At 43.9% G+C, this 26,017-nt stretch overlaps 1 protein-coding gene across 15 annotated transcripts in view; it reads left to right on the top strand.

Annotated features, from left to right (window-relative positions):
• The window catches only part of LOC112256118 (protocadherin alpha-C2), a 198,456-nt gene that overhangs the window by 129,819 nt on the left and 42,620 nt on the right, over nucleotides 1-26,017 (top strand). The window contains exon 1 of one of the 15 annotated variants that reach the window (XM_024429122.2): nucleotides 19,129-22,200. The exons of the other annotated variants lie outside the window; for them this stretch is intronic. Coding sequence (XP_024284890.1) covers nucleotides 19,630-22,200 — 2,571 coding nt within the window. The 5' untranslated portion in view covers nucleotides 19,129-19,629. Of the gene's footprint in view, nucleotides 1-19,128; nucleotides 22,201-26,017 lie in introns of those variants that run through there. 15 annotated transcript variants of the gene reach the window in all.

Below are 26,017 nucleotides of genomic sequence, written 5' to 3' on the forward strand. Positions count from 1 at the left end.
CTCTCTTTCTTTCTCTGTCTATCTTTCTGTCAGTCCATCTCTGTCCATCTCTCTTTCTTTCTCTGTCTATCTTTCTGTCAGTCCATCTGTATCCATCTCTCTTTCTTTCTCCGTCTATCTTTCTGTCAGTCCATCTCTGTCCATCTCTCTTTCTTTCTCTGTCTATCTTTCTGTCAGTCCATCTCAGTCCATCTCTCTTTCTTTCTCCGTCTATCTTTCTGTCAGTCCATCTGTATCCATATCTCTTTCTTTCTCTGTCTATCTTTCTGTCAGTCCATCTGTGTCCATCTCTCTTTCTTTCTCTGTCTATCTTTCTGTCAGTCCATCTCATCTTTCTGTCCCATCTCAGTCCATCTTTCTTTCTCTATCCATCTTTCTGTCAGTCCATCTGTATCCATCTCTCTTTCTTTCTCTGTCCATCTTTCTGTCAGTCCATCTGTATCCATCTCTCTTTCTTTCTCTGTCTATCTTTCTGTCAGTCCATCTGTGTCCATCTCTCTTTCTTTCTCTGTCTATCTTTCGGTCAGTCCATCTCTGTCCATCTATCTTTCTTTCTCTGTCCATCTTTCTGTCAGTCCATCTGTATCCATCTCTCTTTCTTTCTCTGTCTATCTTTCTGTCAGTCCATCTGTATCCATCTCTCTTTCTTTCTCTGTCTATCTTTCTGTCAGTCCATCTCTGTCCATCTCTCTTTCTTTCTCTGTCTATCTTTCTGTCAGTCCATCTGTATCCATCTCTTTCTTTCTCCGTCTATCTTTCTGTCAGTCCATCTCTCTTTCTTTCTCTGTCTATCTTTCTGTCAGTCCATCTCTCTTTCTTTCTCCGTCTATCTTTCTGTCAGTCCATCTCTCTTTCTTTCTCCATCTATCTTTCTGTCAGTCCATCTGTATCCATATCTCTTTCTTTCTCTGTCTATCTTTCTGTCAGTCCATCTGTATCCATCTCTCTTTCATTCTCTGTCTATCTTTCTGTCAGTCCATCTCTCTTTCTTTCTCTGTCTATCTTTCGGTCAGTCCATCTCTGTCCATCTATCTTTCTTTCTCTGTCCATCTTTCTGTCAGTCCATCTGTATCCATCTCTCTCTTCTTTCTCTGTCTATCTTTCTGTCAGTCCATCTGTATCCATCTCTCTTTCTTTCTCTGTCTATCTTTCTGTCAGTCCATCTCTCTTTCTTTCTCTGTCTATCTTTCTGTCAGTCCATCTCTCTTTCTTTCTCTGTCTATCTTTCTGTCAGTCCATCTCTCTTTCTTTCTCTGTCTATCTTTCTGTCAGTCCATCTCAGTCCATCTCTCTTTCTTTCTCTGTCTATCTTTCTGTCAGTCCATCTCTCTTTCTTTCTCTGTCTATCTTTCTGTCAGTCCATCTCTCTTTCTTTCTCTGTCTATCTTTCTGTCAGTCCATCTCTGTCCATCTCTCTTTCTTTCTCTGTCTATCTTTCTGTCAGTCCATCTCTGTCCATCTCTCTTTCTTTCTCTGTCTATCTTTCTGTCAGTCCATCTCTCTTTCTTTCTCTGTCTATCTTTCTGTCAGTCCATCTCTGTCCATCTCTCTTTCTTTCTCTGTCTATCTTTCTGTCAGTCCATCTCTCTTTCTTTCTCCGTCTATCTTTCTGTCAGTCCATCTCTCTTTCTTTCTCTGTCTATCTTTCTGTCAGTCCATCTCTCTTTCTTTCTCTGTCTATCTTTCTGTCAGTCCATCTCTCTTTCTTTCTCTGTCTATCTTTCTGTCAGTCCATCTCTCTTTCTTTCTCCGTCTATCTTTCTGTCAGTCCATCTCTCTTTCTTTCTCTGTCTATCTTTCTGTCAGTCCATCTCTCTTTCTTTCTCTGTCTATCTTTCTGTCAGTCCATCTCTCTTTCTTTCTCTGTCTATCTTTCTGTCAGTCCATCTCTGTGTATCTTTTTTTACGTATCATGTTGCTTTCCATCAGTCTCACAGTATTTCCCTCAATTTCAATGTACAGTATATCTATCTCTCCCCACCCCCTCCTTCCCTCTCCCCTCCCCCTTTTAGTCCATCGGCCTTGTATTCTTAGTGTGTGTGTGAATCTGTTTGTATCTGTGTGTGTGTGTGTGTGTCCGTGTGTATCTGTATCTGTGGGAGTGTGTGTATCTGGATGTGTGGGAGTGTGTGTGTATTTGTGTGAGTTTATCTGTATCTGTGGTAGTATGTTTGTGTATTGTGGGAGTGTGTGTGCGTGTATTGTGGGAGTGTGTGCGCGTGTATTGTGGGAGTGTGTATGTGTGTATTGTGGGAGTGTGTATGTGTGTGTATCTGTGGGAGTGTGTGTGTGTGTGTATCTGTAGGAGTGTGTGTGTGTATTGTGGGATTGTGTGTGTATCTGTATCTGTGGAAGTATGTGTGTGTATTGTGGGAGTGTGTGTCTGTATCTGTGGAAGTGTGTGTGTGTATTTGTGGGAGTGTGTGTGTGTGTATTGTGGGAGTGTGTGTGTTTCTGTGGAAGTGTGTGTGTATTGTGGGATTGTGTGTATCTGTATCTGTGGGAGTGTGTGTGTATCTGTGGAACTGTGTGTGTATCTGTGGGAGTGTGTGTATCTGTGGAAGTGTGTGTGTGTGTATTGTGGGAGTGTGTGTATCTGTGGGAGTGTGTGTGTGTATCTGTGGGAGTGTGTGTGTTTATCTGTGGAAGTGTGTGTGTGTGTGTGTGTGTATCTGTATCTGTATCTGTGGGAGTGTGTGTGTATCTGTGGAACTGTGTGTGTATCTGTGGGAGTGTGTGTGTGTGTATCTGTGGAAGTGTGTGTGTGTATTGTGGGAGTGTGTGTATCTGTGGGAGTGTGTGTGTGTGTATCTGTGGGAGTGTGTGTGTTTATCTGTGGAAGTGTGTGTGTGTGTGTGTGTGTGTGTATCTGTATCTGTGGGAGTGTGTGTGTGTATCTGTGGAACTGTGTGTGTATCTGTGGGAGTGTGTGTGTGTGTGTGTGTATCTGTGGAAGTGTGTGTGTGTGTATTGTGGGAGTGTGTGTATCTGTGGGAGTGTGTGTGTGTGTATCTGTGGGAGTGTGTGTGTTTATCTGTGGAAGTGTGTGTGTATGTGTATCTGTATCTGTGGAAGTGTGTGGGTAGCAGCTGAGAGGAGGAATGGTGAAATATCATCCCTCTCCCCAGACATGTGCACTATCTGCCTCAGCACGCTGTAAACAGGATTCTCCCCATTTTCATTAACATACACTAAGTATGTCAGGGCGGCTTGATCCGCTCAGCATGTAAGCTGCTCAGACCCTTTTATTTGACCACAAACTGTGTATATCAACTGCAAACGCTATCTAAATGTGTGGATTTAGCTTTCTTTTTGCCATTTAAAGTGGTGCTTGTTTGTAACCAGTGGCATTCAAGTGGTTTTGTTAATATTGTGTGCCCTTAGGCACTGCCTCACATTAAGCACTATGATGTATCCTGTTTGTTAATACATTATTTCATACTATTTGATAATGCACTGACCTCATTTTAGTGAGTGGTGGGTCAGTATAAACAACTACGTAAAATACAAGCTCAGAGCCACGGTATGATCTTTTGGTTGGCTCATATTTTAGTCTTCTCCATGTGCTTTGGGGCTCTCTATGATCACGCAGGGGTTCTGAATGTTGCAGTGCTGTGCATGTGGAAGTGGGTCAGGGTGTGTTAGGAAGATCACTAGGTGTCTGAGAGTAATAAATAACAGATTCTCTATATTGCCATGCTATCTCTCTCTCTGATACGTTTGGGCCCAGCATGGCTCCAGTATGGCTCCAGCATGGCTCCAGCATGGCTCCAGTATGGCTCCAGCATGGCCCCAGCATGGCTCCAGCATGGCTCCAGTATGGCTCCAGCATGGCTCCAGCATGGTTCCAGCATGGTTCCAGCATGGCTCCAGCATGGTTCCAGTAATAATGCCTGGAGCTCTCTCTTTGCTTTTGAGTGGTTCAGTATGCACTCTGTAGACTGCTGCTCACTGTGTGTGTCAGAGAGAGGGAGAGTGACTAGGGAGGGAGAGAGAGACAGAACAGGAGGGGGAGGCGCTGGTAATTTTCCGTTCTGTGCTGCAGCAGCAGGGATCTCTCGGAGCCCTGGCATCTCAGCGAGGTACACCCTGGGCTGGGCGGGGCTGACAGCACCGGCAAGAATCCAGCTGTCAATCACAGCTAAACAGGGGAGGCGGGACAAAGGGCTAGGGGAATGAGGTCGAGGGGCTTATTCATATCCCTCAGATCACCTCTACTTCTGTGTGTGGGTGGGTGTGTGTTTGTCAGTGTGTTCTCTGAGTATGTGTGAGTGTGTGTGTTCTGCTTCATAGCAATAGATATTATTTGTATTTCAGAGTATTGCAGCATATGTGGTGTGTTTCTTCTTTTGTAATAGCAACAGTGTATGTAGTCATGTATTTAGCTGTGTGTCAGTTCTTTATTAATATGTGTATTGCAGTGACTGTGTGTTGGCTTAAAGCCTCTTCCTCTGCTCTGCTGGCCCCAGTGTTGCAAAAAGCATTACATTATTGATTATCTAAGGACATTATCCTGGATGAGGTAGCCAGCTAAGTGCTTCACATCTGAACTGGATGGTATTTCTACACAGCAGGGCCATAATTCACCTACTGTAAGTCATTTAGGTTCAGTAACCATCCAGATGGGATCAACTATTGTGACCCGAAAACATGACTTAGAATTGTTCTCCTCACCCCACCCTTACCCCCAGAGATCTGGCTCAGATGTTGATTGCATCGTGGTCAATGTGATTGGGCTAATGATAATTGGGCCCCTCCAGACAGTCGACTCCTTGTCCTGGTTTTGTTTCATGGACGTGTGTTAAAACATCACTTCCTGTTTTCCTCCCTCCTGGGTGTGGGTTTTGGCAAGGGGATGGGAGCTCAGCTGAGGTTGCCATGGAGGTTGCCATGGAGATGATCCTCATTACTGATAGTGCACCAGTCTGTTTCTCAGAGAGAGAGAGAGAGAGAGCTGCAAATGTGCATCCACCCCCACTAGGCCATCCTCTCATTTATCACATTCAAAGATGGACAAAGAGAGAGTGGAAAGGAAGAAAATCATAGTGAGAGAATCGAGAGAGGAAAGGGATTGAGAGGGAGGGAGGGAGAGGAAGACAGCAATACGGGTACAGGTTTGACCAGGGAGTGTGAGATCATGTAAAATATCATGTAAAAGAGGGTCAAGGAGAGGCAGTCAGGATGAGGAGGAAGAAAACAATTAAATATGTGTTTCCCAGGTAAGCGGACATACTAAGGGTTGAGAATTGGTCACAGATAAAATGACTGAACACACACTCATTCCCAAGGTAGTCTACTAAACAATGTATTAGATGTTGATCTAAAGGGAAATACAGTACACTGACAGTCTGTCTGTGAATGCTATATAAAGCCAGTCAGCCTGTCCTTTGACTGGTACTGAGTGGGTTTCAGTAGTATGATGTGTCACTGGCCCACTCAAATTACACACACACACACACACACACACACACACAGCCCTTATGGCGTAAGGCTGTTGTGCAGTCATTAGATTAGCTTTGTCATGCTCAGAACCACAGGGTTCTTCCACATCCATCCCCATCCACCCAGCATGGACACAAAGCCAGGGTTCTGAGTGGAGTGATAGAGGGGACCGGTGGCTGCCTGCTGTCTCAGATAGCTTTGTTTACCACAACATGAATCTGTTTGATTTATTTTCAGGCAGAACAGGGACAGACCAAGTGCTGTTTAACCCTTACAGGACTCCAGGGGAGAGATTTACATGGCTTTTAGTTCTGTCATGCCCTTTACACTGAAAGGAGGATACACTGGGGAAGCCATAGCGAAGCGCATCCAGAACAGTCTCTCCATCCAACCCTTTGCACTGAAAGGAGGATACACTGGGGAAGCCATAGCCAAGCGTATCCAGAACAGTCTCTCCATCCAATCCTTTACACTGAAAGGAGGATACACTGGGGAAGGCACAGTCAAGCAAATCCAGAAAAGTCTCTCCACCTCATTCTTTATACATGGGAAAGGAATCATCATCTCTATTGAAACTACGATTTGATATCTGAGATGAAGAGGTTCTAAAGCATTTATTAATGAGTTAAATACACAGGGGTAAACCTGCCCAACACTTTCGAGTAGGGCCTTAGATTCCTGAGTCTTTAGATGGAGATTCTTGTTAGAATTATATGTAGTCTTTAATAATACATGGTTTTAAAAGTTAAATTGCTGATGCTGCTAGACTAGTAGAATGTTATTAATCAGACATGATGCAATGCAGTTAATAGTTTTGCCGCATAGTTGTCTTTGATCTCATCTCAGTGTACCGGGAGGTGTTGAAGATATATATTTCTGCTCTGGATGTATTAATAGGAGATACAGTGCCTTCAGAAAGTATTCATACCCCTTGACTTATTCCACATTTTTCTTGTGTTCCAGCCTGAATTCAAAAAGGATTGAATAGATGTTATTTCTCACCTATCTACACACAATACCCCATAACGCCAAAGTGTTTAGACATTTTTGCAAATTTATTGAAAATGAAATACAGAAGTTTACATACATTACCAGTCAGAAGTTTTGACACACCTACTAATTTCAGGGTTTTTCTTTATTTTTACTATTTTCTACATTGTTGAATAATAGTGAAGACATCAAATCTATGAAATAACACATATGGAATCATGTAGAAAACAAATCAAATCAAATATATATTTATATTTGACTTTCCTCAAAGTAGCCACCCTGTGCGTTGATGACAACTTTGCAAACTCTTGGCATTCTCTCAACCAGCTTCATGAGGTAGTCACCTGGAATCAGATGCGACCCGTCATTCAGGGCAGGTGGGGCTTCAAGCCCCACATTTTTTGCAAAAAAATAAATATATATACACAGTGGGGAGAACAAGTGTTTGATACACTGCCGATTTTGCAGGTTTTCCTACTTACAAAGCATGTAGAGGTCGGTAATTTTTTTATCATACGTACACTTCAACTGTGAGAGACGGAATCTAAAACAAAAATACAGAAAATCACATTGTATGATTTTTAAGTAATTAATTTGCATTTTATTGCATGCCATAGGTATTTGATCACCTACCAACCAGTAAGAATTCCGACTCTCACAGACCTGTTAATGTTGCTTTAAGAAGCCCTCCTGTTCTCCACTCATTACCTGTATTAACTGTACCTGTTTGAACTCGTTACCTGTATAAAAGACACCTGTCCACACACTCAATTTAACAGACTCCAACCTCTCCACAATGGCCAAGACAGAGAGCTGTGTAAGGACATCAGGGATAAAATTGTAGACCTGCACAAGGCTGGGATGGGCTACAGGACAATAGGCAAGCAGCTTGGTGAGAAGGCAACAACTGTTGGCGCAATTATTAGAAAATGGAAGAAGTTCAAGATGACGGTCAATCACCCTCGGTCTGGGGCTCCATGCAAGATCTCACCTCGTGGGGCGTCAATGATCATGAGGAAGGTGAGGGATCAGCCCAGAACTACACGGCAGGACGTGGTCAATGACCTGAAGAGAGCTGGCACCACAGTCTCAAAGATAACCATTAGTAACACACTACGCCGTCATGGATTAAAATCCTGCAGCGCACGCAAGGTCCCCCTGCTCAAGCCAGTGCATGTCCAGGCCCGTCTGAAGTTTCCCAATGACCATCTGGATGATCCAGAGGAGGAATGGGAGAAGGTCATGTGGTCTGATGAGACAAAAATAGAGCTTTTTGGTCTAAACTCCATTCGCCATGTTTGGAAGAAGAAGAAGGATGAGTACAACCCCAAGAACACCATCCCAACTGTGAAGCATGGAGGTGGAAACATCATTCTTTGGGGATGCTTTTCTGCAAAGGGGACAGGACGACTGCACCGTATTGAGGGGAGGATGGATGGGGCCATGTATCGCGAGATCTTGGCAAACAACCTCCTTCCCTCAGTCAGAGCATTGAAGATGGGTCGTGGCTGGGTCTTCCAGCATGACAACGTCTCGAAACACACAGCCAGGGCAACTAAGGAGTGACTCCGTAAGAAGCATCTCAAGGTCCTGGAGTGGCCTAGACAGTCTCCAGACCTGAACCCAATAGAACATCTTTGGAGGGAGCTGAAAGTCCGTATTGCCCAGCGACAGCCCCGAAACCTGAAGGATCTGGAGAAGGTCTGTATGGAGGAGTGGGCTGGTTGAGAGAATGCCAAGAGTGTGCAAAGCTGTCATCAAGGAAAAGTGTGGCTATTTGAAGAATCTAAAATGTAAAATATATTTTGATTTGTTTAAAACTTTTTTTGGTTACTATGTGATTCAATATGTGTTATTTCATAGTTTTGATGTCTTCACTACTTTTCTACCATGTAAAAAATAGTAAAAGAATAAAGAAAATCCTTGAATGAGTAGATGTTCTAAAACTTTTGACCGGTATTGTATATTATTTTGGCATTAATTCTTGTCACATATCAGTTTGCAAACAATGTAAAGAAAATATACACTTCCGTTCAAATGTTTGGGGTCACTTAGAAATGTCCTTGTTTTTGAAAGAAAAGCACATTTTCTGTCCATTAAAATAACGTTAAATTGATCATAAATACAGTGTAGACATCGTTAATGTTGTAAATGACTATTGTAGCTCGGAACGGCAGATTTTTTATGTAGTATCTACATAGGCGTACAGACATCACTCGTGTTCCAATGGCATGTTGTGATAGCTAATCCAAGTTTATCGTTTTAAAAGGCTAATTGATCATTAGAAAACCCTTTTGCAATTATGTTAGCGCAGCTGAAAACAGTTGTTCTGCTTAAAGAAGCAATAAAACTGTCCTTCTTTAGACTAGTTGAGTATCTGGAGCATCAGCATTTGTGGGTTCGATTACATGCTCAAAATGGCCAGAAACAAAGAACTTTCTTTTGAAACTCGTCAGTCTATTCTTGTTCTGAGAAATTAAGGCTATTCCATGTGAGAAATTGCCAAGAAACTGAAGATCCCTTCCAATGCTATGTAACAGTCCCTTCACAGAACAGCGCAAACTGGTTCTAACCAGAATAGGAAGAGGTGTGCGAGGCCCCGTTGCACAACTGAGCAAGAGGACAAGTACATTAGAGTGTCTAGTTTGAGAAATAGACGCCTCGCAAGTCCTCATCCTGCAGCTTCATTAAATAGTACCCGCAAAACACCCGTCTCAATGTCAACAGTGAAGAGGCGACTCCAGGATGCTGGCCTTCTAGGCAGAGTTGCAAAGAAAATGCCATATCTCAGACTGGCCAATAAAAATATAGATTAAGATGGGCAAAAGAATACAGACACTGGACAGAGGAACTCTGCCTAGATGGCCAGCATCTCGGAGTCGCCTCTTCATTGTTGACGTTGAGACTTGTGTTTTGTGGGTACTATTTAATGAAGCTGCCAGTTGAGGATTTGTGAGTCATCTGTTTCTCAATCGAAATTACAATTGGCCTCTTATCCACTTGTGGTCCCCTTATGCCATAGTTTGTACATCTCAATTGTCATTAGAAACCACATTTGTTTAAGCAAGTCAGCCATATTAGCTATGTTTTTTTAAAGGCAGTAAATGAGGCTGAATGAACTGTTTCGCTGCCAGACAAGGCTCCGCTGATAGCCAGGTTTAGCAGTGGTCAGATGTTGGGACTGCTGTTGGGACAGCTTTATCTAGGCCCTAACAGTTTGTGGACTCCATTCATCACTGCTATAGTGCAATTCATGTATTGTTTAGTGTTGTGTTGTGTAGTGGCTTTGCTCGCATACATCCCACATTTGATTTATTTTTTTGCCCCACCAAGATCTACATGCTAAAATCGCCACTGTCTGGAATGCAATTCAATTAACAGTTGTGCCTTGTTAAAAGTACATTTGTGACCTGTTTCAGGAAACTAGGCATATGTCCCTGGTCACTACTTAACAAGAGAGCCATTTTGAATGTTAACTCTTTTTTTTTTAAATCTAAATGCTTTTTTTTGGCAGGAATGCGTTCTCGAACTTGTGCACTTTCATGTACCTTATTAATACCAAACTTGTATGCCATCTGTCAATACAAATACAAATACAATTGTTAAATTACGAGCCTAGCTGGTTTAGCCAGAGAAAAAGGCAGCAACCTTCCCACTAGCCATGATTGGCTGAGATAATGATTGGGCTGGATTTGCCGAGAGATGAGTTTGGATTGGTCTGCTGTATAGCACGGGTCTGTCTATTTGAGCACATTTGTGGAATTTCTTTCCTTCTTCATGCGATTGAGCCAATCAATTTGTGTTGTGGTAGATGTCGGGGTATACAGAAGATAGCATTATTTGGTAAAAGACCAAGTCCATACTTTGGCAAGAACAGCTCAAATGTCCTGCTGAAAGGTGAATTTGTCTCACGGTGTCTGTTGTGAAGCAGACTGAACCAGGTTTTCCTTTAGGATTTTACCTGTGCTTAGCTCTTTTCCATTTATTTTCATCTTAAAAAACTCCCTAGTTCTTGCTGATAACAAGCATGCCCATAACGTGATGCAGCACCACCATGTTTGAAAATATGAAGAGTGGTACTCAGTGATGTGTTTTATTGGATTTACCCCAAACAAAACACTTTGTATTCAGGACATTAAGTTAATTTCTTTGCCACATGTTTTGCTGTTTTGCTTTTGTGCCTTATTGCAAACAAGATGCATGTTTTGGAAAAATAGTATTCAGTACACGCTTCCTTCTTTTCAATTTGTCATTTCGGTTAGTATTGTGGAGTAACTATAATATTGTTGATCCATCCTCAGTTTTCTCCTTTCACAGCCATTAAACTCTGAAACTGTTTTAAGTCACCATTGATCTCTTGGGGAAATCCATGAGTGGTTTCCTTCCTCTCCGACAATTGAGTTAGGAAGGACGCCTGTATATTTGTTGTGACTGGGTGTATTGATACACCATCCAAAGTGCAATTAATGTTAATCACTGTTATTGCACACAGAGTGAGTCTATGGAACTTATTATGTGACTTGTTAAGGAATTTTTTTACAACCAGCTCTCACAGTCTCACGTCAGAACTAGACGTTCATCCATGTTTCTCAAACGTCACATTTCAAAGTTGTCAAAATTCAGAGTGATTGGTTACTTCTCTGTATCGTTCCAAGGTTATGTATTGCGAGCATCCTAAAACGCTGCAACAACAATACGAATTTGATTTAGCGACCCAGACATTCCTGGCCTACAACATCTGGAGCTCATACTTGTATCCATATTTCACAGTGACGATAACAAGTCTACTACCCAGTCTAATTCAGAGCTTCAGAGATTCAACAGTGATAATGAATAATTAATTTGAGGATTATAGTGGCCTAAGTCTATTACTGGTGCGCTGAGATGGTTCTTAGTTGTAGCACTCCTTTGTGTCGCTTTGGCTAGGCTATTAAAGCAATATTTTCTCCATTTATGACTTCTGGATGTAAATCTAGCACCATTACATGTAACAGTGACTGAACCTTAGTTAGAACTATCTTGCTAGACAGGTTCCCACAGTAGCATGGGATACCATCTGGTGAGTGGACCACTTAATCCAATCTTAGTCTACACCGGAATGGATTGTAGGTTTGCATTGTTCGGTTTCTTTGAGAGAGAGAAGACATTTTGTCTCCGTTGGTCTCCATTGGTCTACCTCCAACTCTCCATCACCTTTTGAGAAAGAGGGTGTCTGTACTTTTAGGTGGTGTTTTAAATTTGACTGACACAGTCTTTGATTTTAGACACTGAGATGATGATTCCTGATGCCTTTGGAAATGTAATCTGTCTTCAGACATGAACTCAGAAATCGTAAGGTTAGGCATTAGAATGGTTAGTGTTTTAAGGTTTGGGATAGGCATCAAAATATATATATAAAAACAGAGGCAGATGTTTACTCCTATCGCGCCCATCCGCCATCCCTGTCCACAACGCCCTAGCAAAACCAAAGCCTACTTGAAGGTCACAGTGCTCACTGTTGCCCATAGTGGCTGGTTTCTACATCATCTCCTAACGTTGAATACTGACATGACTGAATTCTTATTCCTGAACTTATTTTGGCTTGCCATAACAAAGGGGCTTAATACTTAATGACTTGTGACATTTCAGATTTAAAAAATAAATAATTTGTGGCATAAAATCTAAATGTAATCCATTTTAAATTCAGGCTGTAACACAACACAATGTCGAATAAAATGTGGATGAAGTCAAGGGGCATGAATACTTTCTGAAGGACTGTAGGATGTCTGGTGGTTAGGTCTGATTTTGTGCTTAAGGATTGATCATTTTTACCTCAGAGTGTTGTGATCAATCTGCGAGATCTGGCTTGTGTGATTTTCTAATGCTTTGTGGTAGAGACATACTCTCTTGCAGAGTGAGGGTGTTGTCCTTGGGAAACAGATTCTCTCATCAGCATATTTTGTTTCCATCTCTCTCCTCTGGAGGGGGCCTGAATCTGCCCTTCACAGTCACACTGTCAGACACTGAAGGAGAGGAAAGGAGGCGATCTGCGGCTTGAGACACACACACACACACACACACACACACACACACACACACACACAGGCACACAAGCACACTCAGCAGCTTGCAATCGGGTTTCAGTAGTGACATAGCTTAGCGATGGCAGTCAGTAGATGGAGTTCACTGTCTCTGCAGTACCCCCTTACACCAATAGAGGTCCCAGTACTACTGTCTCCCTCTCTCTCTCATCCTGTCCTGGCTGCAAGCTGCAGTACTCTTGGCACTGAGACAGAACCCCACCGCACCTTTGATTTTCTCTCGCTCTCTGTGGCCCAGATGCTAATACGTTTAGTTCCTGAAAAACATCTCTCTCCCACCTGTTCCTCAAAACATGGAATATATTGTACCTATCAAGTAATCCCCTAGTCGATTGACGCACCGGTGAGTCAATCTCAGTTACATAACAAAAAAAATCCCCATCAAAATCCTTCAGTTTAAGATAGATTTATGTTTTTTTTTGCAAGGGATGAGTCTCAATCCACCACATCCGCCAGTCGCACTTCCGCATCTGCGGGGACAGAGACATCCCCAAAATCGGTCTTCCCACGTAAACGTCTGTAGCATCGAACAGATTGACCTACAAACAAGTGTCAGGAGACTCGTCTGAAGTTGGAGTCTTATGACTTGAGGTTAGAAGCTGTTAAGAAGCCCTTTGGACCTAGACTTGGCGCTCCGGTACCGCTTGCCGTGCGGTAGCTGAGAGAACAGTCTATGACTAGGGTGTCTTTGACCATTTTTATGGCCTTCATCTGACGGACTCCTAGACTTAGGACAGACACTTCAAAACCTTGTTTCTTATGATTTATGTTTTGACTAAATGTTTGCCACATGAATGTATTATTCAATGAGTTTCTATGTGCTTTAGTAGTACAGGCCAAAATCAATATTTTAAAATGTTATAATGGAATCATCTCCATCATTGAGCACATTTTTTTTATGGAACCCTTTTTTTCAATATGTGATTTGGCCGAACGCTTATGTACTGAAAAGCAAGCATTTTATTTAATTCTCCGTGATGGTGTGGATATTCTGAGAATAAAATGTTGATATAAAATTGTGATTTTGTAGCTAGATTATCAGCACTTCTATTATATTTATTTCATGGTTGTCAGCCTCTCCTGCTATAACCTAACTCATTTTCTCTGAGGAAATGGATGTTTTGTCATTTTCGGTCTGTCGATGCAGATTCTTTATCACTCTGCCCTATCCCCCTTGCAACACAGACACTGTGACTACTGTCTTCCTACACAACAGCATGCAGGCATTTCCATGTGTAAAATAATGAAAGATCGAAAGAGAAAAATATATATTTTTGTATTTTCCTAATTTCTTTAATGTATTTTCTAAAAGCAAAATATGGCATCAATAGTCATGTAAAAGTAATGTGTCTCACTGGGTGGCCTAAACACTAAGTATTAACTTTGCAGTTTAAAAAAATCACGGTGTAATAACCATGTTGTCTGTGTGTCTGCATGATGAACAGTAGGCGACTCAGAGCTCGGACTCCGTCTGGTGAGGCGGGACATATGAGGTCATCACTCCTTGCCCTAAGCACACCAGACGAGACAGCAGCGGACAATAACAAAGAAAGACTCTCAGAGAGAGAAAGAGAGAGGCTCCAGCCCAGACACTCATTCAGACTCTTCCCCAAGCCCAGTCAGTCCCGGTCCCAGTCGTTTGTGGGAAATCTGACTCACAAACGGCGGTCTTCCACATGAGATAACAGACGCTTAGAGAGTGAAATGATGGCTTTTAAACAGGGACGATTACTGTGTATTAATAGAGAGCGTTTTATTAATATGTCCGCCATCTTGCATAATGGATGGTGAGAAGGTAATTAATATTCCACTTTTCAAAAATGCTCCTCTATTTCCAAAAAGAGATGATAGGGTTCTCCCTTTATCTGCTGTCGAGCTCGCCTGGTAGTCGCTCTCCGTTCTCTATCCTCCTGCTCCCCTGTTCCTTGTCCCACCCTCCCCCTCTCTCTTCCTGCTTCCTTTCTCTCTCCGGGGTGTTTTTTAATAGAAGACGGGACAGTGTAGTGCAGAGGCAGCCGCGGAGACATTAGCTCCTGTGTTTCCACTTCAGACGTTCCGGTGCCCCTCGGCCACAGCTCTCCCAGCTGGAGCAGCGGATGTCACAGAGAGATGGGGTAGAAGAGGGAGGGGTTGGAAGGGGGAAGAAGAGGTGAGACAGGAGAGAGGGGGAGGATAGATGCTCTGAGGAGGGGAGTGTGAGGCAGTTGGGAGGGGGAGAGAGAGGGGGTGGTGAGAGTGAGGGGAAAATGGAATGTTTACTGTTTCTGTGAGTGTAATGTTTACTGTTCATTTTTATTGTTTATTTCACTTTTGTATATTATCTACTTTACTTGCTTTGACAATGTTAACATATCTTTCCCATGCCAATAAAGCATCTTGAATTGAATTGAGTGGGGAAGGGGAAGAGTTGGTGACAAGCGAAAGATGGGATAGAGAGAGACAGAGATAGGGATCCATTTAAGAGCATTATGACGTGTTTGTTCTGGCGATACATATGTCTGTTAGTCTTCCGGAGAAGGAATTGAGATAACTTAATCTCGAGCCCCTTGAGTGAAAATAAAACAACCCACAGCTCTGTTGCGCGCAATTAACGGCGGGACAGATGGGCGGTATAGGGAAAGAGAGATCAGTTACCTGCCCGTGTACAGCTTAATATACAGAGAATTAGAGAGGAGACAACAGAGTGAATTGGAAAAGGACAGGTGTAAATCCGACGGCGTGTGCAATTGACAAGATAATAGTCTCCTATTTTTATCACTGTCTCAAATTGCCTTAAACACAAATCTTGCGCGCACCACCGGGAGAATCTGCTAAACGAGCTCTGCAACTCGCATGCCTCTGAGACTCACGAGAACGGACTGACACGAGACCCACGCGGTCTCATCTCCAGGACAGTGGAAGACAGTTGATGTGTAAAAAATAAAAATAAATCACAAAACGTCCATCTCTGCACAAAGGAAAAGTTCCCTCTAGGCCCATCGAACCTAACGGAATTTCCGTTCCATCTCTGTTCTCTTCAGTTGTATCTCTCCATCTCCCCAGTTCACCACCCCCTCAGTCTGGCTTTGGAGTGTGAAGAAGAATCTCTCAGCTATATATCCATCCACTCCTAACAACGGTGTGACTCACCGCTGAGCGGCTTTCTCGCAGGTTGCCAGCGCCTTTCACAGCTGTAGGCAGAGTGGTCGGTGGAGGAGAGCTGGAGCCGCACTGGGAGAGGGAAGGGTAGTATGGGCGCGTAGCGTGGCCCGGTGGCCGGGTGAATCAGGCTGGCACTGGGGCTCTCTGAGGCCACATCCCAAATAAACACAGCACAACAACTTCATGCTCACTCTACCATACAGATATACCACTCAGGCTATACTTACTAACCTGAATGTTTGACTTATTCAGAGATAAATATACACACAAATGAATGACCAAAGGCAGTCTATCTAAAACAATATTGTAATTTTGTATTTAAAAAAAATATTAATTTGGCTCCAGGTAATGCTAAAATATTCCAGACAGTCTCCTTTTGGATTGCATAAATCCATATGATGAGACCAGCATTCAATGACATCACCTTTTAGGTCACAATGTCCTTCCTAGCGGTGCTTTGAATGGCACTGCACTCACTGCATGACTCAATCAATTTGAATGGTGTGAAAGCCGATTGTCTAGCAAACTGGCTGCCTGAGTGTTATCTAACTATTGAGCTTTTCCAGAGGTAAAGGGCTCGGAGATGAGACGAGAGACGCGATTCAATTCAGTATGAACCGCTGCCGCTGGCGTAGAAATGAAATTAGTGTCGAAAGATGCTCCCTCTCACTTTGTCGTACTGATCGCATTTGGACTAGAGGCCCCCTCTTAATTGAATTGAATTCGATTTAAATTGGATTTTAATAGGGGTACATGGGTTCAGACTGTACTAATTAGGAGGAAAGTCTGAGCGGGATGATTTGGGCATTTAACGCTACTATCCGACCACCTGCGGACAGACATGCGCATATGAGACATCTCGGCCCCATGTGCAGATGTTTGAGGTGTTTGAGATATTGAGTCGAATTTAAATGAAAAACCATCAAAGGCTTAACACCCCTACAACATTTGATGAACATACGTTGGTTGTGCAATTATATTGTACTTGAAATGTATTTAACCCTCATGTTGTGTTCGTTTCATGTTAATTAATTCTGTGTTCCCGGTTCAAAATGACCGCCCCATTACAGCTGATTATAAACAATAAAACACAATAAACACAATAAAACATATATTATCACCTAATGTTGTGTTAGATCTTTTTTCCAACGTAAGTTCTTGTGAACGTTACACGTTTTGAACTTCTATTTGCTGTTTATGAGGGGTCGGTGGAAGAGAGCTGGGCTCATACAACTCGTTTTTGAGTAATGAAAAATCATAATTTATGGATTATTTTGACTATAACCAATACTCAGATGAAACATATTGTGCTATTTATCACAGAATACTTTGTGTCAAAGTTTAACAAGGACTCTCTCCTCCTCACCAGTGTCATGATCAAAGATATGATCAAGAGCCTCACGTAGAGTATATCGTTTGGTCATTGTGCTGCCTCAGAATGACTTGTGAGCAAGGCTTCAAAAAAGCTTTATATACCAGAGATGCGTTATATTTATTATTGAAACAATGTTGCGATTGTTTGTGAGAATGCCGACAGGTGTGGTTCCCGTGGTGGAAAGATTATATTAGGGAAAGGTTCCCGTGGGAGTTGCCATGGAAGCCAAGAAGGGGGGTAAATGTGTGTGTGTGTGTGTGTGTGTGTGTGTGTGTGTGTGTGTGTGTGTGTGTGTGTGTGTGTGTGTGTGTGTGTGTGTGTGTGTGTGTGTGTGTTGTGTGTGTGTGTGTGTGTGTGTGTGTGTGCTCAAACACACATGCATGTGGGGATCTGGAAGAAGAAGTGTGTCTATCTGATGAATGGGCATGTGCCTGAACTCAATTGTATACACTAATTGTAGTCTCACCCATTCATTTCTAATGACCGGTCATTTTGACCAGGAACACTACAAGTGTAGAAAAGTTAAATAAAACACCTAAAATGTAATGAAAATCATTAAAATGTATGTTGTGTGTTCAGATGCCCTGTGTGGACAAAGTCATGGAACCTTATAACAATCAGATTAAATTAATTACATTTTTCAGAGAGAACTTGTAAATCGGTCCAATTCGACCGGAACACAGCAGGAGGGTTAATATAGCCAGACAGTCTGTGTAGAGTGTGATTGTCAAGTCAGAAGGGTCGGTGGCGCAGGATTTTCAAGAAATTTAAACACGTCACGATCGGCTATAAAGCTGAGGTCACTTTTTAATGGATTAACGAAAGTATATCAAGGCGCCAAGACAGGGCAGTGTGTGTCTATTAATGTCTGCCAGACTATTACATTACCATTGCTTGGTGTGAACTGCCCCCAAAGCAATCTCTGAAACTACCAGGGGTTATGGTGTCTGTAAAAGCCGTCCCAGCACTCATGGATTCAAAATATTTTTGGGGGGTGGCAAACAGTTAGCCCTAGTTGTTTTTAAGTCGGTCTTTAACACCAGGTGGACATTTTTATTTGCTGAATTGTATTGGGCTATAGCTTAGATGTTTGGGACAAGTGAGACGTTCGAAAGGAAATGGAGAACTGCTTGTCAACAAATCGACATGAGTCTAAATTCTTTGTGCTTTCCACATCTGCAGCGTGCACGAGCTCTGTATTATTCCAGCAATTTGGGTCTGACAGAAGAGGGCATGCTAGTTTGTTTTGACAGATATGGCGAGGGGCTAAGTCTCGAGCATCTTGTTGGTGACCTGGTTCGTTTCGCCCGCTCACCCCGAGTTAACATGCTTCATATGATAACATATAGGCCTAGAGGGGGTGGTCCTGTGTTCTGCGAGTAATATGATGCGAAACTGAAGCGGCAGTCAAGTACCCCTGTAGTCCTAATATACGATCAACCCAGCTGTCACTCACAGGGCAGTAAGTGAGAGGAGGGCGCGAGCAGCAATATTTCAGCACTATGGCTCGTGGGACAGCGAGAGAGCACTGGACAGAGTATGCTTTGTTTTGAGAGCTGCTGTACCTAAATAGAGGAGAGGGATACATACAGCTTTCATTTTTTTTATCTTTGTGTTGTTTTTCTCGTTCTATTGTCTCTGTTGGTTAACTCCATATTATAATGCCCAGTCTAACTTGATTTGCACTGCCCTGTTGATTCTATTGAGGGCAGAGCCTCTCTTCTCTACAATAATGCAAATATTTCAATAAACTGCCGTGATTATACTTCAAATGTAACGACTACTTTTATGAGGATAATTGCTGCACAAATACATTTCATTTGTTATTGAATTTATTTATCTATTTCCATAGACTTTTCGATTAAATGTCAGTTATTCCTGTTATTTCTATTTATTCGTTTGGGTCCAGAGCTTTGGCTTAATGGCAGGTTTGGATCAATGAAAAGAGAGAAGTAATCGCCTGGGCGTACGGTTAAATCAGATCAGCAATGTATCTGCCGCACACAATGAAAAGGGCGGTGGCACTCGCTCGCTCGCTCGCTCCCTCACTCTCTCTCCCTTTCTGATAAAAAAAACACAGCCTGCTCGAGCGCGCTCTCTCAAAAATAGAAAAACGACCGACGGTTAAAAATAATGATGAATTGCAATACAGTTATTGCTATTATTGCTATTCTCAAGGTATTAATGTGTTTTTTTCTTTTCATTTGACGTTGTTTTCAATCGGTGAAATGCAGCCAGTACGGTTAGAGAGCACTGCTCCCCCTCCCCCGCTTCCCACAGACACCATTGCACAGATAGGAAGAGAGGGAGGGGGAAGGAGAGAGAGGAGAGGGAGAGCGATAGTCAGCACCCGTGAGAGGGGAACAAGATTCAGCCGCGCGGAGAGAGAAGAGAAAAAAGCAGTAGCCAAACGAACAAAGGAAAACATGGATGTAACGGAAAAACGCTATTTAAAACAAGCACATGTACCGGAGAGGATGTTTTGGTCGTCCTGCACATAGTAGGGGGTAACTCAAGGACTCTTCCCCCCGTTTTTAATGTTGCGCGTGGGGACGCATGGAAAGCTTTCTCTAATCCGTCTGCGGATCCTGCCAGCTTGCAATGGCTGTGGCGGTGCGATGCTGTTACAGCATAACTCAGAATGTGCCTTTTACTTTTTATTTGGTTATTTTTGTACTCAGTGGCCTTACAAATGCACAAATACGATACACCATTCCGGAGGAGCTAGAGAATGGGGCTGTGGTCGGCGACATTGTTCGCGATTTGGGTCTGGACCTGCAAAAGCTCTCCTCCCGACGCGTCAGAATCACCTCGGACAGCGCACGGAGATATTTCAACATAAATCATAAAAATGGCAAGCTGTCGGTAAGTGACCGCATCGACCGGGAGACGCTGTGTGAATTCAGTGGCACCTGTTTGCTCAACCTAGAAGTGGGGGTTGAGAACCCGCTCGAGGTGCATAATGTGGAGGTGGAGATTCTGGATGCGAATGACAACTCGCCACAGTTCCCCCGGGACGAGTACCAGCTGGAAATCTCAGAGTCCGCCATAACTGGGTCCCGGTTCCCCATCGAGGGCGCGCAGGATGCAGACGAAGGCTCCAACTCAGTTCGCCTCTACCGGCTCAGCAACAATGAGCACCTCGCGCTGGACTCCAACAAGCCCGCGACAAATAGCAAGAACATCCAGCTCGTGCTCAAAAAGCCATTTGACCGTGAGCATACACCATCTCATCAGTTGATACTGACTGCTGTAGATGGAGGCACTCCGGCGCGCACAGGTACAGCCAAAATAAACGTGCGTGTCCTGGATTCCAACGACAACGTGCCTGTGTTCGACAACTCCGTGTACAAAGTGAAACTTTCGGAGAACTCGCCCAAGGGCGCTCTAGTGATAAAGTTAAACGCCACAGACCGGGATGAAGGCACAAACGGGGAGGTGTTTTACTCTTTTAGCAGTTACACCCCAGAGAGGGTGAGACAAATGTTCTCCATGGACACAGATACAGGAGAGATCAGAGTGAAGAAAAACATAGACTATGAGGAGACTAACTCCTATGAGATGTACATACAAGCTATGGACAGGGGTCCTTCTGCAGTGGTAGTCCACTGTAAAGTGGTGGTGGAGGTTTTGGATGTGAACGACAACATTCCTGAAATCGTGCTGTCATCTCTTTCCAGCCCGGTCCGGGAGGATGCACGGGCTGACACCGTGGTGGCTCTGATCAGTCTTAACGACCGGGACTCCGCCCAGAACAAACAGGTGACCCTGGAGATCCAACCTGGTGTCCCCTTTAAGATCAAGTCCTTCCGGAACCACTACACCTTGGTCACCGCTGCATTCCTGGACCGAGAGACCATCTCCACCTACAACGTCACAGTAACCGCCATCGATGGGGGAACCCCAGCCCTGTCTTCACACATGTCCATTAAAGTTGACGTGGCCGATGTCAATGACAACCCTCCCCGCTTCGAACAGACTTCCTACACAGTGTACATGACGGAGAATAATGCACCTGGCGCATCGATGTGCGTTGTAAAGGCAATGGATGCAGACGCTGGGGAGAACGCTCGCATCACCTACACCGTCCTCAATGACAACAACCACGGCATCCCTGTGGCGAGCTACGTCAGCATCAAACCCGACACGGGAGAGGCCTATGCCCTGCGAGCCTTCGACTTCGAGAAGCTCAGAGAGTTCCACTTCCAGGTGAAAGCCCAGGATGGTGGCGTGCCGCCCCTCAGCCGCGTAGCAACAGTCTACGTTTACATCATGGACCAGAACGACCACTCCCCCAGGGTAGTCCATCCTCCAGCCAATGGGACACGGACCACCGAGACGCTGATGAAGAATGCAGAGGCGGGGGCTCTGGTGACCAAGGTGGTGGCGTGGGACGGGGACGCAGGTCAGAACGCCTGGCTGGTGTACGCCCTGGAGCAGACCACCTCCGAGCTTGACCTGTTTAAAGTCCACGAGCACACGGGGGAGATCCGCACCATGCGGCGTGTCAGCGAGGACAACTCCACCTCTTTCCTGCTGACCGTTCTGGTCCGTGACCATGGCCTCCCGCCGCTTTCCTCCACCGCCACCATCAATGTGCACGTCATGGAGCTGCCACCCAAGCTGACCCCTGACCCCAAACGCATCATCAGGCCTCACAGCCCGGTGCTGTTCTCCAACGTAACCCTCTACCTGATCGTGGCCCTGAGCGCCACCACCTTTGTGTTCCTTGTCACCATTGTGGTGTTGGCCATCGTCCGCTGCCACGCCTACTGCACCCAGCCCGGCTCCTGCTCGCCCTGCTGTGTGTCCCAAAAGAGTGTCCCCGAGGGGGGCACCTCGGCTGGTGGGGGTGGAGGGTCATTGGGTCGAGGTGGCGGTGGTGGGGGAGGTGGAGGAGGTCAGGGTCAACCCAACAACAACGTTGCTCTGCGGAGGGACCTGAAGGTTGAACCTCACTACATCGAGGTGCGGGGGAACGGCTCCATGACCAAAACGTACTGCTATAAGACATGTATGACGGCCACGTCGGGGAGCGACACCTTCATGTTCTATAACACGGGCCGGCCCCACAGCGGCACCTGGAGCTCCGGGGGATACGTCACCAGCCAGAGTGGACAGAGCCAGATGTTTGTACGCAGGCTGAGCATGCCAGATGCAACCGCCATACAGGTGTGTGTGTGTGTATCTCTGTGTGTGTCCTGTCATCCCATCCCAACAACACACCATCCACAATACACTGAGGAGCTATTCATGGATAGTTTTTTGGGGGTGTTTTAGTATTTGCGTTTTTCCCTACAGGCAATGTTTTGTGGAACAGTGATGTTTGGCATTTAGAGTTCCAAGGAAGGTGAGGGATGTGTGAGGGCTTCCGTTTTTTTTGTTGGGTTTATGCAATATTAAAGGGAAAATCCTCTTCATTGGTCCACTATTGATACAGTCACAACATCTTTTGCATGTCAGCAGTCAAGTTGTCAAGATATTTGACGCTGAAGAAGACAAGTGTCATCGGCCACATCAACATTTTGCTTCATCGTGATGGTGTGGAAAGTTACACTTTGCTGCTTGAAGCCCAAATCCTTAAAACCTTGACTGCTGACATGCAAAACATTTTAGGACTGCATCATCAGTGGACTAATTTAACAAATAACAAATGTTTTTGAGTGGATTTTACCTTTAATTAAACAGTGCTATTTTTTATCCAATTTAAAAATAAAAATAAACATACTGTGGCAGATATGGAGGATTCTGAATTTGCATAAATCATTTACACTGAGTGTCCAAAATGTTAGGAACACCTGCTCTTTCCATGTCATAGTATGACCAGGTTAATCCAGGTGAAAGCTATGATCCCTTATTGATGTTACCTAAAATCTATTCCAATCAGTGTTAATGAGACAGGTTAAAGAATGATTTTTAAGCCTTGAGACAGTTGAGATATGGATTGTGTATGCGTGCCATTCAGAGGGTGAATGGGCAAGACAACATTTTTAAGTGCCTTTTAACAGGGTAAGGAAGTAAGTGCCAGGTGCACAGGTTTGAGTGTGTCAAGAACTGCAACACTGCTGTTTATTTCACGTGCAGCAGTTTCCTGTGTGTATCAAAAATGGTCTACCGCCCAAAGGACATCCAGCCAACTTGACACAACTGTGGGAAGCATTGGAGTCAACATGGGCCAGCATCCCTGTAGAATACTTCCGACACCTTGAAGAGTCTACATTGTAGAATAATAGTGAAGACATCAAAACTATGAAATAACACATGAAATAATATAGTAACCAAAAAAGTTTTCAACAAATAAAAAAATATTTTATATTTGAGATTCTTCAAATTAGCCACCCTTTTCCTTGATGATAGCTTTGCACACTCTTGGCATTCTCTCAACCAGCTTCATGAGGTAGTCACCTGGAATGCATTTCAATTAACAGGTGTGCCTTGTAAAAATTTAAATTGTGGAAATGATTTCCTTCTTAGTGTGTTTGAGCCAATTAGTTTTGTTGTGACAAGGTAGGGGTGGTATACAGAAGATAGCCCTATTTGGTAAAATACCAAGTCCGTATTATGGCAAGAACAGCTCAAATACGCAAAGAGAAACGACAGTCCAGGATTACTTTAAGAGATGAAGGTCAGTCAATGCGGAAAGTGCAGTTGCAAAAACCATCAAGCGCTATGATGAAACTGGCTCCCATGAGAACCGCCACAGGAAAGGAAGACCCAGAGTTACCTCTGCTGCAGAGGATAAGTTCATTAGAGTTTCCAGCCTCAGAAATAATAATAAGAGACTTGCTTGGGCCAAGAAACACGAGCAATGGACATTAGACTGGTGGAAATCTGTCCTTTGGTCTGATGAGTCCAAATGTGAGATTTTTGGTTCCAACCAACATGTCTTTGTGAGATGCAGAGTAGGTGAACGGATGATCTCTGCACATGTAGTTCACACCGTGAAGCATGGAGTAGGAGTAATGGTGTGTCGTTGCTTTGCTGTCTGTGTTTCATTTAGAATTCAAGGCACACTTAACCAGCATGGTTACCACAGGATTCTGCAGCGATACACCATCCCATCTGGTTTGCGCTTAGTGGGACTATCTTTTGTTATTCAACAGGACAATGACCCAACACATGTCCAAGCTAGTAAGGGCTATTAGACCAAGAAGGAGAGTGATGGAGTGCTGTATCAGATGATCTGGCTTCCACAATCACTCGCCCTCAACCCAATTGAGATGGTTTGGGATGAGTTGGACAGCAGAGTGAAGGAAAAGCAGCCAGCAAGTGCTCAGCATATGTGGGAACTCCTTCAAGACTGTTGGAAAGCATTCCAGGCGAAGCTGGTTGAGAGAATGCCTCGATGACAGTTTGGCACACTCTTGGCAAAGGTTGGCTACTTTGAAGAATTAAGTATATATATATATCATTTATTTCGATGTGTTTTATACTTTTTTGGTTATAACATGATTCCATATGTGTTATTTCATAGTTTTGATGTCTTCACTATTATTCTTCCATGTAGAAAATAGTAAAAAGAAAGAAAACCCTTGAATGAGTAGGTGTGTCCAAACTTCTGACCTGTACTGTAGATATATTTTATATATATCACTCTTATGTCAGAGACCTTGAACACTAAAAACCTAAAAATCGCAGTGCCACTCCCAGGTCTCCTTCCTATCCTTTGTTTATTCTTGTCAGTAGTCTGGTACTGTTACCTGCGCAGGCTGCATTGTGTTGCTGTAGCATAGGTGTTTTGCATTTGCAGTGCTCTATCGCGAGCTCAGTATGTACAAACATGCAGTTTCCTGCAATATGCTCTCTACCTTTTCCAGCACTTTATGCATGTGTTCAGATTTGAGGTGTGAGTGTTCACCCATGCGCAGAGCTTCTTTGTGGGAGCAGTGTGTTTGTGTGGGAGGGTATGCCCTCAGCTCTGAGTGTGTGTGTGTGTGTGTGTGTGTGTGTGTGTGGTGCTCAGAGCTTCTTCAGAGAGCTGGTGTTTGTTTCTGTTGAGTCAGGGTATCAGAGCTTCTTCAGAGAGCTGGTGTTTGTTTCTGTTGAGTCAGGGTATCAGAGCTTCTTCAGAGAGCTGGTGTTTGTTTCTGTTGAGTCAGGGTATCAGAGCTTCTTCAGAGAGCTGGTGTTTGTTTCTGTTGAGTCAGGGTATCAGAGCTTCTTCAGAGAGCTGGTGTTTGTTTCTGTTGAGTCAGGGTATCAGAGCTTCTTCAGAGAGCTGGTGTTTGTTTCTGTTGAGTCAGGGTATCAGAGCTTCTTCAGAGAGCTGGTGTTTGTTTCTGTTGAGTCAGGGTATCAGAGCTTCTTCAGAGAGCTGGTGTTTGTTTCTGTTGAGTCAGGGTATCAGAGCTTCTTCAGAGAGCTGGTGTTTGTTTCTGTTGAGTCAGGGTATCAGAGCTTCTTCAGAGAGCTGGTGTTTGTTTCTGTTGAGTCAGGGTATCAGAGCTTCTTCAGAGAGCTGGTGTTTGTTTCTGTTGAGTCAGGGTATCAGAGCTTCTTCAGAGAGCTGGTGTTTGTTTCTGTTGAGTCAGGGTATCAGAGCTTCTTCAGAGAGCTGGTGTTTGTTTCTGTTGAGTCAGGGTATCAGAGCTTCTTCAGAGAGCTGGTGTTTGTTTCTGTTGAGTCAGGGTATCAGAGCTTCTTCAGAGAGCTGGTGTTTGTTTCTGTTGAGTCAGGGTATCAGAGCTTCTTCAGAGAGCTGGTGTTTGTTTCTGTTGAGTCAGGGTATCAGAGCTTCTTCAGAGAGCTGGTGTTTGTTTCTGTTGAGTCAGGGTATCAGAACTTCTTCAGAGAGCTGGTGTTTGTTTCTGTTGAGTCAGGGTATCAGAGCTTCTTCAGAGAGCTGGTGTTTGTTTCTGTTGAGTCAGGGTATCAGAGCTTCTTCAGAGAGCTGGTGTTTGTTTCTGTTGAGTCAGGGTATCAGAGGTTTAAGCGCCTCGCTTCTCTGCAGTCGTTTACAGAGCTGTCATCAAAATGCTTTTCAACATGG

This window comes from Oncorhynchus tshawytscha, linkage group LG08, assembly GCF_018296145.1.
Source record: "Oncorhynchus tshawytscha isolate Ot180627B linkage group LG08, Otsh_v2.0, whole genome shotgun sequence".
NCBI classification, from domain to species: Eukaryota; Metazoa; Chordata; class Actinopteri; order Salmoniformes; family Salmonidae; genus Oncorhynchus; species Oncorhynchus tshawytscha.